At 39.0% G+C, this 14,413-nt stretch overlaps 9 protein-coding genes across 9 annotated transcripts in view; 6 read left to right on the top strand and 3 right to left on the bottom strand. All coding sequences in view use genetic code 12, as the record gives it.

Annotated features, from left to right (window-relative positions):
- The window catches only part of CORT_0H01130 (glutamine-tRNA ligase), a gene marked incomplete at both ends in the record, with an annotated part of 2,229 nt that extends 153 nt beyond the window's left edge, over positions 1–2,076 (bottom strand). The window contains one exon of the mRNA XM_003871305.1: positions 1–2,076. This exon is cut by the window's left edge and continues 153 nt beyond it. Within this exon, the coding sequence (XP_003871354.1) occupies positions 1–2,076 (2,076 nt within the window).
- Positions 2,077–2,198: 122 nt separating this feature from the next.
- On the top strand, positions 2,199–4,049 carry CORT_0H01120 (Rmd8 protein; the record flags this gene model as incomplete). The annotated part of the gene is made up of 1 exon (XM_003871304.1): positions 2,199–4,049. One exon carries the CDS (start codon positions 2,199–2,201, stop codon positions 4,047–4,049), a length of 1,851 nt encoding a protein of 616 aa, XP_003871353.1.
- An 82-nt stretch (positions 4,050–4,131) lies between these two features.
- Positions 4,132–5,460, top strand: CORT_0H01110 (Swt1 protein; the record flags this gene model as incomplete). Its single annotated transcript, XM_003871303.1, has 1 exon — positions 4,132–5,460. One exon carries the CDS (start codon positions 4,132–4,134, stop codon positions 5,458–5,460), a length of 1,329 nt encoding a protein of 442 aa, XP_003871352.1.
- Positions 5,461–5,466: 6 nt separating this feature from the next.
- Positions 5,467–6,318, bottom strand: CORT_0H01100 (hypothetical protein; the record flags this gene model as incomplete). The annotated part of the gene is made up of 1 exon (XM_003871302.1): positions 5,467–6,318. The coding sequence occupies one exon, from the start codon at positions 6,316–6,318 to the stop codon at positions 5,467–5,469; it is 852 nt and encodes a 283-aa protein (XP_003871351.1).
- A 53-nt stretch (positions 6,319–6,371) lies between these two features.
- On the top strand, positions 6,372–7,043 carry CORT_0H01090 (hypothetical protein; the record flags this gene model as incomplete). Its single annotated transcript, XM_003871301.1, has 1 exon — positions 6,372–7,043. One exon carries the CDS (start codon positions 6,372–6,374, stop codon positions 7,041–7,043), a length of 672 nt encoding a protein of 223 aa, XP_003871350.1.
- Positions 7,044–7,062: 19 nt separating this feature from the next.
- Positions 7,063–10,563, bottom strand: CORT_0H01080 (Rpa135 RNA polymerase I subunit A135; the record flags this gene model as incomplete). Its single annotated transcript, XM_003871300.1, has 1 exon — positions 7,063–10,563. One exon carries the CDS (start codon positions 10,561–10,563, stop codon positions 7,063–7,065), a length of 3,501 nt encoding a protein of 1,166 aa, XP_003871349.1.
- A 133-nt stretch (positions 10,564–10,696) lies between these two features.
- CORT_0H01070 (Thg1 protein) lies at positions 10,697–11,494 on the top strand (the record flags this gene model as incomplete). Its single annotated transcript, XM_003871299.1, has 1 exon — positions 10,697–11,494. One exon carries the CDS (start codon positions 10,697–10,699, stop codon positions 11,492–11,494), a length of 798 nt encoding a protein of 265 aa, XP_003871348.1.
- An 82-nt stretch (positions 11,495–11,576) lies between these two features.
- CORT_0H01060 (Gln4 tRNA-Gln synthetase) lies at positions 11,577–13,961 on the top strand (the record flags this gene model as incomplete). The annotated part of the gene is made up of 1 exon (XM_003871298.1): positions 11,577–13,961. One exon carries the CDS (start codon positions 11,577–11,579, stop codon positions 13,959–13,961), a length of 2,385 nt encoding a protein of 794 aa, XP_003871347.1.
- Positions 13,962–14,104: 143 nt separating this feature from the next.
- CORT_0H01050 (hypothetical protein) lies at positions 14,105–14,308 on the top strand (the record flags this gene model as incomplete). The annotated part of the gene is made up of 1 exon (XM_003871297.1): positions 14,105–14,308. One exon carries the CDS (start codon positions 14,105–14,107, stop codon positions 14,306–14,308), a length of 204 nt encoding a protein of 67 aa, XP_003871346.1.
- Between the last annotated feature and the right edge of the window lie 105 nt (positions 14,309–14,413).

Below are 14,413 nucleotides of genomic sequence, written 5' to 3'. Positions count from 1 at the left end.
AAATTGGATAATGTCACCGGATTTCAAGTTGGCAACATTCAAATCGGCAATTGCTTTGGTATGAAATTCAGTTTCAGGGGTGATAAAGTCTTCAAAGTTGTCTTCTTCTTCTAATTTGTCCTTGGTGATTAAATGATCAAAATCAACCAAGTCAACGTCAATCTTGTCTTTGGTATCTGCCAACCATGTCAACTTCTTTGAGGTTTTACGGAAGTCGCCTTCCAAGTGCAAGTTGGCTTCAACTGACTTGACGATGTCACCTACTTTGACAACCTTGGAAACAATGACATTACCCCAGTCCATGAAAGTGACCTCTTCACCCTCTGTCAAATCAGCATCAGCTTGGTCAATAAGTACTTGGTTTGCATAAACGACGGACTTGGTACCGACATCGGGATTCTTCTTATGTTTAGGTTTTGATTCAGCGTATGGTTCTGATGGACCATTCAATAACTTGACTGACACCGCATTTTCTGCCTCTACTGCAGTGAATCTTGGAGCAACTGGATCAATGACCTTTTTGTTCAATGCCCAAATAACTGACCAATCCAAATTGATAATGTTCTTCGAAGGGCCTTGTGCCATAATAAAGTTTCTCAAACCTTCAACAGTCATACCTCTTCTTCTTACACCTCTAACCGTTGGGAATCTTGGATCATCCCAGTTGGAAACATAGTTTTTGTCAACAAACCATTGCAACTTTCTCTTTGACAACAAGGTTCTAACAAAATTGACTCTTCCGAAATCCCAAATAGCAACTGGGCGCAAGTTCAAAGCTTTTTGAATCCATTCGTATTGTGGGTTACGGTCCCTGTACTCGTTAGTTCTCAATGAGTGAGTAACACCTTCAATTGAATCAACAACAGGAACGCAAAAATCGTAGATTGGGTACATTTTCCATTCGGTTCCAGTTCTATGGTGGGGAGTCAAATTACATCTGTAGATGACAGGATCTCTTAAGGCCTTGTTTAGAGCTTTATAGTCAATCTTGGCTCTCAAACAGTTCTTCAACCCTTCTTCGGTACCGTTCTTCATCTCTTCAGTAAAGATTTTCAAGTTTTCTTCAACGGATCTGTCTCTTCTAGCTGACGCGTCACCAACCATTCTCTCCTCTCTCATCTTTTCAGATGGGGTATCATCACAATAAGCTTTTCCATCCTTGATCAACTTTACAGCCAAGTCGTACATTTCCTGGAAGTAATCAGATGAATAAGTGATTCTGTCACCTTTGATGCCCAATAATTCCAAATCCTCAATAATTGAGTCTTGGAATTCAACTTTTTCCTTGGTAGGGTTAGTGTCATCGAATCTAATGATTAGCTTACCCTTGTATGCATGGGCGAAATATTCGTTCAAAATGGCTGCTTTGGCATGTCCAATGTGTAAGTACCCAGATGGCTCTGGTGGAAAACGAGTAACAACTTTTCCAACTTCAGCACCTGGTAAATCAATTTCGAAGCTGGCCTTGTGGGTTTCTTTCTTACCCCCTGCAGAAGTTTTTGCAGTCTTGGCAGCCTTTTTCAACTCATTCAACGAGTTGGTGAGTAATTCAGCAGATTTGTCGAATCTATTGTCACTTTGTGCCAAAAAGTTGTACCATCTTGAGACATTAGGATATGTTTCACTCTTCAAGACTGAGGCCATGATAGGGTTAGCTCTTAACACACCCCACAAAGCAATATCAGCTAAAGTGATCTGGTAGCCTATAATATAGGATCTAAAGTTCAAATGAGCATCGAGCTTTTCCAAGTCTGTTGCCAAATCCTTGAAATTTTTAGTGTAAAATTTCTCCAAAGCAAGTTTAACCCATTCTTGGGACTTTGATTTCTCCAAAAGCACTTTAGGAAAAGTTTGGGCCAAGTAGTCTAAAGCATCCAATTGATCAATAAATGTTTCACCACCTGGTGTAACTAATTTAATGGATGCTGCTGGGGTCTCCTTGTCGACTGATTTATCATCAACAAATTCAACAGGAATTGAGACATCAATGTCACTGGAGTTGACAAAGAAGACTGCAATCAAAGTTGGATATGGTATAGTAGCTGACTTTCCAGCAATGGTTAATTTAAAAGACATGTTGATGGTGTTTGATGCTATTCGATGGTGAAAAATTTCTCATTCTTTTTTGTATCGCAAATGAAGTCGCGGAGATATCCTGACCCACGCGGCCAAGTAACACATCTACTGTTCATACCACAATGTCAAACAATCAAGCTCGTAATGGATCACCAGCTCCGGAATTGAATAGACCAACTGCTAAAAGATCTCCTTCGATTTTGGTCACAGATGCGCGGAGTCATCAGGTGAAGGGAGCTAGGGCCCCGTTTGCGGGTCACAGCTTTAAAAAGCAGCAACAACGCCAACAACAGCAGCATCAATCACCATACAGCTTTGAGCAGCTGCAACATCAAAATGCTTTACTGAAACGATTGGCCTTTCGGAATAAGTACACTGACATTTCGGTTGACAAATTACTCAGCAATTCAAGTGATATACCTTCTGGTCAGAGTCGACTCCCACCGAAATTTGGCCAGGGTCGCAATTATGATAGGAATAGTTCGTCATCGCCTCCACCTCCCCCGATAGTGAGCCCTTCAAACCCCGAGTCAAGGAGGAATATAAGAAGTATACCTAAATTATCGCAGTCTTTACCATCAAGGACATCAAAGACTTCACAAAAATTGGTTTTGATACCAGATGAACAAAGGCATGGTGGATCACCCCCACCTAACAGTGGTAGTGAGGATCGAACGACAGAACCACCCGACAATAATTTGGATTTGCAAGCTCAAATTTCGCGATCAAGAGCAGAACTAATGCCGAAGGAGAAACGAGCAAGAGAGTTTAGTAGAATGACGGCTTACTTTATCTGCGAAGAATTCGATTTACCAGCTGTAGCAAAATTTCTAAGAAAAAATCACGAGGTCAAGCCAAGACTATACGATGAGGCGTTGTATGTTCCATATACATTACCATTGCTACCGGGAACTGACGGCTTGCGTGTGAAATCAAATAATTCCATCAAGCTACAGGCAAAGAATAAACACATGGAGAAGATGATTAATAAATCGGAACAGACTGATCATCTTTATGAATATTACTCTGGGGTGGAAACACCAGAGGATGCCAACAACTACTCAATGGACCCTGAGTTGGAAAATTTTGATAACAGCAGCCCGTTTGACCCTAGTGAGCCGCAATTTTTTGCTCCTCCGTTGGACTCATCCAGAATCAGCGATGATGGTAATAGTGCAGACTCGAACAGCGACAAGAGTGATAAAAGTTCAAAGAAAAGGTCAGAGGAGGTTCATAGTTCACTGTCGTCGGTACATCATCTGTCAGATGTTTCCAAGCATCATGCGGAAATGTTTGTTTTTGCATATGGTGTTGTTGTGTTTTGGAATTTCTCTGAAGTTCATGAAAAGAATATTCTTGCTGATTTGGCATTTGCTGAACAAGAGCTCCTCATAAATCCTATTGACGAGCAGGACATTGAAACTGAAGAGTTCCATTTTGAGTATGACAAGGAAATCCACAGGCCCAGGATATATAATGATATGATCACTTTACGATCAAGTGATCATTTGATTAAACTCACAATGTCTCATGCAATTGCCCAACTGACAAAGTTGGGATTATTCGAGAGCAGAATGGTGAACATCTTACATCTGATTAGTAAGCTTCCCAAGAAGTTGGCATTGACTGGGCGATTGGGATTAAAGAGGAATCAATTATTGAAAAAGTCGGGTAAATTGTTCAAGTTACGAGTAGATGTAAACTTGTCAAGTTCAATTTTGGATACGCCTGACTTTTTCTGGTCCTTTGAACCCGCGTTGCATCCGCTATACAATGCTGTTAGAGAGTATTTGGAGATTGATCAGAGGGTGCAGGTTTTGAATGATCGATGTAAAGTATTCTTGGAGTTTTCTGATATTGTTACAGACAGCATGAATGAGAAAAATACAAACCGTATCACCTGGATGTTGATAATCATTATATTCCTTAGTCTTTTCGTGAGTGTTTTTGAGTTTATATTGGAGGTTATATAGTTGTACTGTATATGAAAGCTTATTATAATTCTTTCGCGCTTTGCCACAAAACTTTGTTGCAAAACATACACACCATTCATACATGGCTCTACCGTCTATATACTCAAGCGAAGGACTCTCACCCAGGGACGCAAATAAGCCAATCACGTCTGGAGAAAAGAGAGACAAGCGTCCTATCGAATACACTTTGAAAACTATTGACGACAAAGTTAAGGCAGCGGTAGAACACCAAGGTCACGATGAAGACATAGAGATGGTCCCCATGGAAAACGAGCAGGAAGTCGATCTAATAACATCATATGTCAGCCGTTCTCGTGAAACAAACTTCTATGAAGACGACGTGAATATGAATGTAGAACATGCTCCTGATTTTGCGCTAGTGGATGGAAACATATCGCTCTTGATTATTGATACGAATTTTTGCATATCTCATCTAACTATACTCGACGAACTCAACAGATTGGCTAACGATTATTGTCTCAAGATTATAATTCCTGTATATGTGATTCAAGAGTTGGATGGGTTAAAGAATTCGACGAAGTTGGAAAAGGATCACTCAGGTAACGAATCGGTGAAAAATCTTGCCAAATGGGCCAATGATTGGATATACAACCAGCTTGCAAACAGTCTGAGCACTGTAAAGGGGCAAAATCTAAGTCAAAGAATCAACACCAACTTGACTAAGGATGATTCTATTTTAGATTGTTGTCTATATTTTCAGCAACATTATGCACATCATTTAATTGTTCTTCTATCAAATGATAAAAATCTATGCAATAAGGCTTTAATGCATGACATTTTAACGGTAAGTTTCAGGCCAGGTATGGAGGCAAAGTTGATTGGTCGAAAGATTATGGAGGAAAGTATATCGAGATTTGGTCATCGCGAGGCAAAATATAAGCCAGTTGTCAATCAGAGCGTCCCCACGCAACCTCAATCGTTGGCACCAGAAATCACTGAGGTTGCAAAGACAATAACTACTACTTCTGAAACATCACCACTGACTTTAATTTATAGGGAGATTCAAACTTTACTATTGAGTGTTTTACATCACTGCATGGTTGCAGAATATCAAGAAGATATTGACCTAATTCGTGACTATAAAAAGGAGAATGTAGTTAATTTACTTCAGTGCAGCCAATTGTTGATTAGATTTTGGTTCTCTGTATTTCAACAATACTTTAAAGCCATGCCGGGAAGATTTGTACCATTTGAAGAAATAGGAGAAGGTAGACGGCTGAAAAAAATCCCGGTTTACGTTGATGAGCCAACACGTCAAAATGCTGTGAAATTTGTTGACTTTTGGTCAGCAGTGTTGAAAGTGTTGTATAATGGGATTATGAATGAACAAGAAAATGAAGCATTGGATATTTTTATAGCCCGATGGAAGGACTTAGCATCAAGGATCTGATCAAAGCTAACCAAGTTTTTTGCGTTTCGGAGATTCTTTTGGTGACGGACTCTTGGAATGCGATCGCTTAGCAGGGCTGATGAGCATACCGATGGGGGATCGTTTGTTAGTATTAGATGCAGTAGTATCCATTGATTGTGAACTTCTCAACTTGTTTGTCTTTGGTTTGGGTTTATCCTCACAATATGATATCCACGTAGTAGCAACCGCATTTTCAATATCACGCTTAACCAAATCTTCCGGATTCAACTTTCTCTGCTTCATATACTCCACTTTCACTTCAGCTTCCCACTTTTTCAGGTCAAAATCAGTAATGAGATGAATCACTCCTTTGTTGTTCCTTTTGTATTGTTTGATCAATTCTTCACCGTGTGTTTGTTTGAAATTCAATTCCAAAAACTTTGCGTAAGATTCCTTTGCATTTAATATACTCTTCAATTGACGTATTTTATACTGGAGGTATGAGTTGTTCATAAATTGTTGGAAATTGAACTTAGATAGGAATTGTATAGTCATCTCTGGTGGCTGGTCCTTTAATTCAAATCTCCAAGAAAAGTCTAAATCAAGCTGTGCAATTATATCAGAACCCACTTGAAACTGAACCTTTTCAGGTATGTTTCTCACCAAAGTCTCCAATAACAAAACCAATTTCTCCTCTGTCAATTCATCAATACCCAAATCACTAGCTCTCTTTGATATGCTCTGCCTGCCCAATTCTTCCGTCCATGCTTTTTCAAAGTTAGTCAAGTAGAACTCACAAGTGAGCTGATTTGAATCGTAGGCTATTCCATATATGCAATCGCTCGGTTGTAGAAAATCAATTGTTTTGAAGTGCCATTGTGTAGGTAGATCATACATTGAAACGTTTGCGTCTGTGGGCGATTGAGAATCCAAGTTTTTCAATTACAGGTATGTCTGATCGGTTCACAATAAACGACGCCCAATGGCAACAACTTGTCAATAGAGTAAAGGAGCACTACAAACCAAATGACTCAAACAGGTACCTTATTTCCTTAGCAGGTGTTCCAGGTGCAGGAAAGACTACATTTGCAAACAAAATGGCAATCGAGTTGACGAAACAAGTTGCCCCAACTATGGTCCTTTCGCAAGATGGCTTTCACTTGTACAGATCTGAATTACAAGCAATGCCTAATGCAGAAGAAGCAATTAGACGGAGAGGAGCTCCGTTCACATTTAACTCAAAGGCGTTTGTCAAATTGGTATCAGAATTGAAGAACAAAAGTAACATAGTGAAGGCTCCATCATTTGACCATAAAGTGAAAGATCCCATCGAGGACGACATTGTGATTGACTCAACGGTGGGAATTGTAATTATTGAAGGCAATTACACATCCCTTAGAGATGAAGGATGGAATGACCTCGGCTTTTTTGTTGATGATACTTGGTTCATTTCAACTCCTGAACCAATAGTAAGGTCACGAATCATCAAACGACACTTGGAGGCTGGTATAGCCCAAAATGAGCAAGAAGCAACCGAAAGAGCTGATGGAAGTGACTTACAAAATGCAAAGTACATTATTGAAAACTCAAAAATTACCAATGTCCTTATACAAGCTAAATAGACAATGTATACTTTTCTATCTACTTTGGCTCCACATTGTACCTCATCTTTATACCCATAGCTGAAAGCTCACTATCTAAGTATTTTAAAACAAATGGAATAGCGACTGTGGTTGTATTGTCACCACCAACAAATTTAACACCATGACCATCTTCCCATATGTCAGCGTCTTCAGCGTAACCGTCATATTTGTCTAATCTAATTGAACATCTTCTACACCTTATGCTTGCCATCGATCCGATTCTAGGAACCGAGGTTTGTGTAGTTAGTATTGAGCCACAAGATTTACATATCGAAGTCTGAGTGTAATCTGAACAGTTCAACAATCTATCTTGTAACAAGTATGCAGTACCATGACCAATTAATGCATCTCTTTCCATTTCACCCACACGAATACCACCTGATCTCTTTCTACCTTTGACTGGTTGCATGGTTAAGGAGTTCACAGGTCCAGTTGATCTAACTTGGAACTTATCGTTAACCATATGTCTCAATCTTTGATAGTAGACACATCCAATATATATATCACATCTCAATTCCTCACCAGTGGCACCAGAATACATTGGCTCATTACCATGAAAATTGTAACCTGCCTTCAACAATTGCTCTCCAAAGTAATCAGCTGGAGTATCAGATTCACTGAATTTCCAAGGGGTGGCATCTTGCGCTACACCATGCAATGCACCTGCTTTACCAGCCAACGATTCAACAAACATACCAATCGTCATACGTGAAGGGAAAGCATGTGGATTGATAATGACGTCAGGTTGCATACCACTTTCAGTGAATGGCATGTCTATTTGTGGCCATTTTCTTGAACAAACACCCTTTTGACCGTGTCTGGAGGAAAATTTGTCACCAATTATAGGTTGCCTTGTGATCCTATATTTGATGGTGACTTGCTGTCCTTCGTTATCGCCGGCATCGTCACCAAGCAACTTGACTTCTTCGATGTATGCGGGTTCAGAGGAATGATATGTTTTCACCTTGGTTTTACCAAGAGTGTCATCGTAATATGCAAGAATTGGATCACCTTCTTCTACTTTCACTCCAATCAATGGAAATCCATCATCATCTAGCTTGGTCTTCCAAGTCTCTGGCCATTCATCTTCACCAAAACCAAAATGTTGAGTGATTGGATCACCGCGTCTTCTCGATTGAGACAAGTCAATCTTTTCCACTTTGTAAACGGTACCGTATCCGAATCCCCTTTCATCTGCTGATTTATTGATAATCATCGCATCATCCATATCATACCCAGTATAGGAGATAACAGCAACAATTGCATTCATACCATTAGGGAAATTATCCATTCCATAATCGTCATACAAGTTTGCTTTAACAATTGGTGTTTGACCAGTTTGTAAACGATACAATTTATTATCAGATCTGTGTACTAACGCTGTACCAGGAGTACCCATAGTCTGCTTACCCATCTGACATTGGTACATATTTCTTGGAGATTGGTTAAAGTCCGAAAATGGAGTCAAATTAGCCAAGATCGATAAGATATTGGTAGGTGAAAACTCAACGTGAGAGTGTATGTTGTTTTCAATTTCCTCTGGCGTTACAGCCACATTCATGTACACCTGCTCAAAAGGACCAACTATATCTTCCTTACCCAAAGGTAAGTACTTTACTGGTCTCATCATTCTGGAATGACCACCAAATAGATACAAACCAGGGTATTGACCTTTACTCGATGGTGGAACATATCCAATTTCCAAGTCCAATGGCAAGCCATGTGTACCTTCAACTTTCCAGAATCTTAATGTGTCTGCAACAATCTTACCTTGTTCGTGGGTTGTCCAACCAACAATCTTACCATCTAATTGAACACAACACAAATCAGGTCCTGCGGCAAATGCATTTGCCGGTGATACACCAAGTTGCGCTAAAGCAGCAGGAACCTGTGATACATCAGAAGCAGTAGTGGCAATGATACATTTATGAGATAAATGGTTCAATAGCCCACATGGTGATCCATCAGGAGTATGCACCGGACACAAGAAACCCCAAGATTCTGGCAACAACTTACGAACGGTGGTGGTTTTCAACTCAGCGAAAAATGAACCTCTATGGACCATTCTGAAATGTGAGATGAAACGGTGGAAGTTGATCTTTTCTGCAACAACTGTATAACCAGAGACTTGTTGTAAATCCAAACCAGATTGGGAAACCAAATTACCAGTGGACAAAAAGTATTGCAATTTTTGACCAATGTTTTCATTGATTCGTGAGAACACTCGAGTGATGTATTTTCGGTCTGAAAAATTTACACCAACACCTCGATTTATGTCGGACTGCACTTGAAGTTTGAAATTTTGCAAATACTCATCAATCTTTTCCTTTATTATCATACCGTACAAGAATCCACCCAACAACACTTCTTGATGTTGAGTAGCATCTGGATTATCAGGAGCACAATCACCAGCCACCAATGAGTACAATTTACGAATCATAAACAACAACATGCGGAACTTGTCTTCGTTGTTGGGTAAATGTACCAAGACGATTCTCCTCAAAACTTCTTTACCAACATCGATATCTGATACATCAGGTGTTGCTCCAAAAACCACTCTAAATTTATCACCCAAGTAGGCTAATGTTTCTTGTTGTGAATGCAAATTGTACGATTTGAATGTCCTTAATAACAATTCCAAACGATCCGTCAAGAATGAGTTTTCGACATCATGACCAACTATACCGTCGAAAATCTCTCTATCATTCGTTTCAACAAGGGCTTTCAAAATCATAACCACCGGCACCAAATACTCGTTTTTCTTCCATGAAAATCTAAAAGTGACATTACCATCATTAAGATAATGTAACACATTTGTTTGTGAAGTTTGATCTGGTCTTACTGATCTGATTTGAATACCATACTTGGTGTATGAAGCACCTCTATTGGCAAAGGATGGACGAATGATTGCCATAGGATGATTTCTTCTCTGTACAATCAACATACGAATTAGCTTTTCAATACCATTTACGATAAAGTACCCACCCAATTCGTCACTCTCTTCTTTTGCTTCAACTAATTGATTTGGTGACATCTTTTGTAAATGGCATCTATTCGACTTCAACATGATGGGAATTTGACCTGCTTCTCTAATTTCACTTTGTTCTTCGCCATCGTTGACGCTCCATGTAACATTCAACATCAATCTAGCTTTATACGTGGTCATTCGCTCACGACACTCACTTGGCAATGTTTTTCTATTTATGGATAATTTGTCGGTTGGTGGGACACTTGGCTTCGCTATCGATACTGATTCCACTCTAATATTTAACTTGTTACCCAATCTATCTGCCTCTTTGGAATCAAAAATGGTCTTTGATCCTATATCTTTGACGGCCATGTTTAACAACCCACCATCCTCCCCATCGTTTAATGCATTGAATGATCCAATGTGTGGTGCTACTGCATTCTCCAACAATGGATATATTTCAGATTTATTTTTGGGAGGATTCTGAAACCTCTTTTCCCTTTCTAAAGTACGAAACTGTGCTTGCGTCATGGGGGGATAGTATAAATGCTACTGAATGGGTATGAAGGATTGGTGATTTTTTTTTTTTTTCAGTTTTGATGAATTGAGATGAGTTTTTATTTTGGTTGCACAAAATTATACCAACGCTGTATCAAGCCAACCAATGGCAAACTCAAAGTATGAATACGTGAAGGCATTTGAAAGGGAGAATTACCTACTACAGGAAACTTACATTGTTATACGTGTCGATGGGAAAGGTTTCCACAAGTTTTCACAGCATTATAGTTTTGAAAAACCGAATGATTTACGGGCGTTGGAGGTTATGAACAAGGCAGCTCAGAAAGTGATGCAGAGATACAGCGATGTCTTGATGGCATATGGTGACTCAGATGAGTATAGTTTCTTATTACGACGAAGGTGTGAATTGTATGAAAGAAGAGAGATGAAATTGTGTACCCTTTTTGCTAGCTTGATGTCGACTTATTACATGTTTTATTGGAATTTGGAATTTAAGGACAAGCCAATTGAAGAGGACATGATACCCATATTTGATGCAAGGGCAGTGGTATATCCTAACTTTCAAGCTGTAAGAGACTACTTTAGTTGGAGACAAGTTGATTGTCATATTAATAATCTCTACAACACAACATTTTGGAGCTTGGTGAAACTCGGTCTTACACCACAGGAGTCAGAGAATAAGCTAATGGGTACAGTATCATCCGATAAAAATGAGATCTTATATAAAGAATGTGGAATAAATTATAATAACGAATTGGAGATATTCAAAAAGGGAACAATTTTGGTGAGAGAGCTTACAAATTATGCACCCAAAGGTGATCTCAGTTCCAGACAAAAGCAAAGGGAAGAAAAGAGTAGGAGGAAAGCAGAGATAAAACAATATCATGTAGATATAATCAATGATGGCTCATGGTGGAAGTCACGCCCTTGGTTAACTGAATAGCGCACTCATACAAATACAAACAGAATAAATTTTTTTCTTCTTTAAATAAATCTCTGTTATCTCTATTCAAGAACACATTAACATGTCATCAGAAGAAGAGTTGATTGTATTGTTCAAAAACGTTGGTTTTGATGAGAAAAAGTCGAAGGATATTGCCAAAAACAAGAAAGTAGCTGGGTTGTTACAATCTGTCTTGGCTAAATCATCAGTTGAATCATACACCGATGAAAAAAAATTGACGTTGTTACATCAATTGGCAGTATTGGAGAACAAGAATGGAAAGCCAATCCCTCATGTTGAACATCTAATTAATGGTATTAATAATGACGACATAAAGACCAATTTGCAAATTACCGAGGGTATCAAATATTTACAATCACACGATGATCCTAAGCAAGATGAGTTCAATGAAGCAACTGGTGTCGGGATTGAAATTGGTGAGACACAAGTAAGAGAAGAGATTGGCAAGTATCTTGACTCAATCAGTAGTAAGTTGGAGTCTGAAAGATATGCCATTTTACCTAAAGTCATGTCCGAAGTTAAAGCGCAACCTGCATTGAAATGGGCGCCACCCAATTTATTCAAACCAGTACTTGATGAGTTGTTCTTGACCAGATTGGGCCCTAAAGACGAAAGGGATGTGAAAAAGAAGAAAAAGAAGAAGCCAGTTGCTGCTGCTGCCACAACTACCAAACAAGAGCCAGAAATGGAAAGATCTATGTTTTCGGAAGGTTTCCTTGGTGATTTACATAAACCAGGAGAAGAGCCACAAAAGTACCCTGAATTGCTAGAAGCTCACCGCGAATTCATCAAGGGTCAAGTGTATACTCGTTTCCCACCCGAACCGAATGGGTTTTTACACATTGGACATTCAAAAGCAATCATGGTTAATTTTGGTTTTGCTCAATTCCACAAAGGCAAATGCTATTTACGGTTTGATGATACTAATCCTGAAGCTGAAGAAGCCAAGTATTTTGAATCCATTAAAGAGATGGTGGCATGGTTGGGTTACAAGCCGTGGAAGATTACTTATTCTTCAGATTATTTTGATGAACTATTTGGGTTGGCAATCAAGCTTATAAAGCTGGATAGAGCATATATCTGTCATTGTACTCCAGAACAAGTGAAACTTGGACGTGGTCAACGTGAAGATGGATCCATGGGTGGTGAACGATTCGCTTGTGAACATCGATCACAATCGGTCGAACATAACTTGACCGAATTTTTAGCCATGAAGGAGGGAAAATATGCCACTGGTGAAGCTACTTTACGTATGAAGCAAGATTTATCTAGTCCTTCGCCACAAATGTGGGATTTAGTTGCTTATAGGGTTTTAAACAAACCTCATCATCGTACTGGGTCCAAATGGAAGATTTATCCCACGTATGACTTTACCCATTGTTTGGTTGATTCCTTGGAAAATATCACTCATTCATTGTGTACAACCGAATTTGTTTTATCAAGGGAATCATACGAATGGTTATGTGATGCTTTACATGTATATAGACCAGCCCAAAGGGAGTATGGTAGGTTGAACATGACCGGTACCATTATGTCCAAGAGAAAAATTGCTAAACTTGTCAATGAAGGGTATGTCAGAGGCTGGGATGATCCAAGAATTTACACCTTGGAAGCAATTAAAAGAAGAGGTATTCCACCAGGAGCTATATTATCATTTATCAACACATTAGGTGTAACCACGTCAACTACAAATATTCAAACTACCAGATTTGAAAGTGCTGTACGTCAATTCCTCGATCAAACTACTCCTAGATTATTCTTGGTGTTAAATCCAGTTGAGGTTCATATTGACAACTTATCCGACGATTTTGAATTGGAAGTGGAAATTCCTTACAAACCAGGTAAAGATGTCAACTCATTAGGTAACAGGAAATTGAAGTTTACAAACAAAGTTTACATTGATCGCGGTGATGTTAGAGATGAACCTGCTGATAAGGAATACTACCGTTTGGCACCAGGACAACCAGTTGGGTTGTTGAAGGTACCATTTAACATTATTTTCAAATCAATTGAAACTGTCGATGGTAAAACTATTGTGCATGTTGATTATGATACTACTCAGTCTACCAAGAAACCAAAGACATATATCCAATGGGTACCTGTTAATGATTGCAAGCCCATCAAAGAAGTCCGTATCTATAATCAATTATTCAACTCTGAGAACCCAGCAGGGCACCCCAAAGGTTATCTTGCTGATATTAACCCTGCTAGTGAAGACGTTTTGACAAATGCCGTTATTGAATCAAACTTTGCGGAAATTGCTGCCAAGTCCCCCATGAACTTGACCATACCAGATTCACAATTTAACATCAAGGAAGATGCGGGCAATCACACAATCAGATTCCAAGCCTTGAGAGAAGGTTACTTCTGTGTCGATAAAGACTCTAAAGATGACACTTTGGTTTTGAATAGAATTGTTACTTTGAAAGAAGATGCTAATAAGTAATTTTTTAGAGTTATAGTATTATAATTAGAGTTATCTTTTTATCTATATTTTGTGCTTCTTAAATTGCGCTAAACACGCACGGCACCAAAAATGTGTCAAACAAATCAACTACAAAGAATCCACTGTCATTACCCCATTTTCCAATGAAGTTACTACACATACATTTTCACCCGGGGTTTAATTGGACTCCACATTTTATAATCGAAGGATACGACTCCCTTGACAAACAAATAGAATTGGGCAATATCACTCGCAAGAAGCGACTCAGGAAGAATACCGAGTATTTGTCATTTGCAGGATGTAAAGTGTGTGAACATCGGGCACTATTTGACGTTATTAAGAAGTGATCTTAGATTGATAAGAAGAGTTGATGGTGGGAAAGTTGTACAATGGTAACCTTCAATACATAATCGAAAGCTGCCAGCATGAAATCCGGTGACATTATCCAATTC

Source organism: Candida orthopsilosis (assembly GCF_000315875.1).
Source record: "Candida orthopsilosis Co 90-125, chromosome 8 draft sequence".
Taxonomy (NCBI): Eukaryota; Fungi; Ascomycota; class Pichiomycetes; order Serinales; family Debaryomycetaceae; genus Lodderomyces; species Lodderomyces orthopsilosis.
This window is presented reverse-complemented; position numbering and strand designations above follow the sequence as displayed.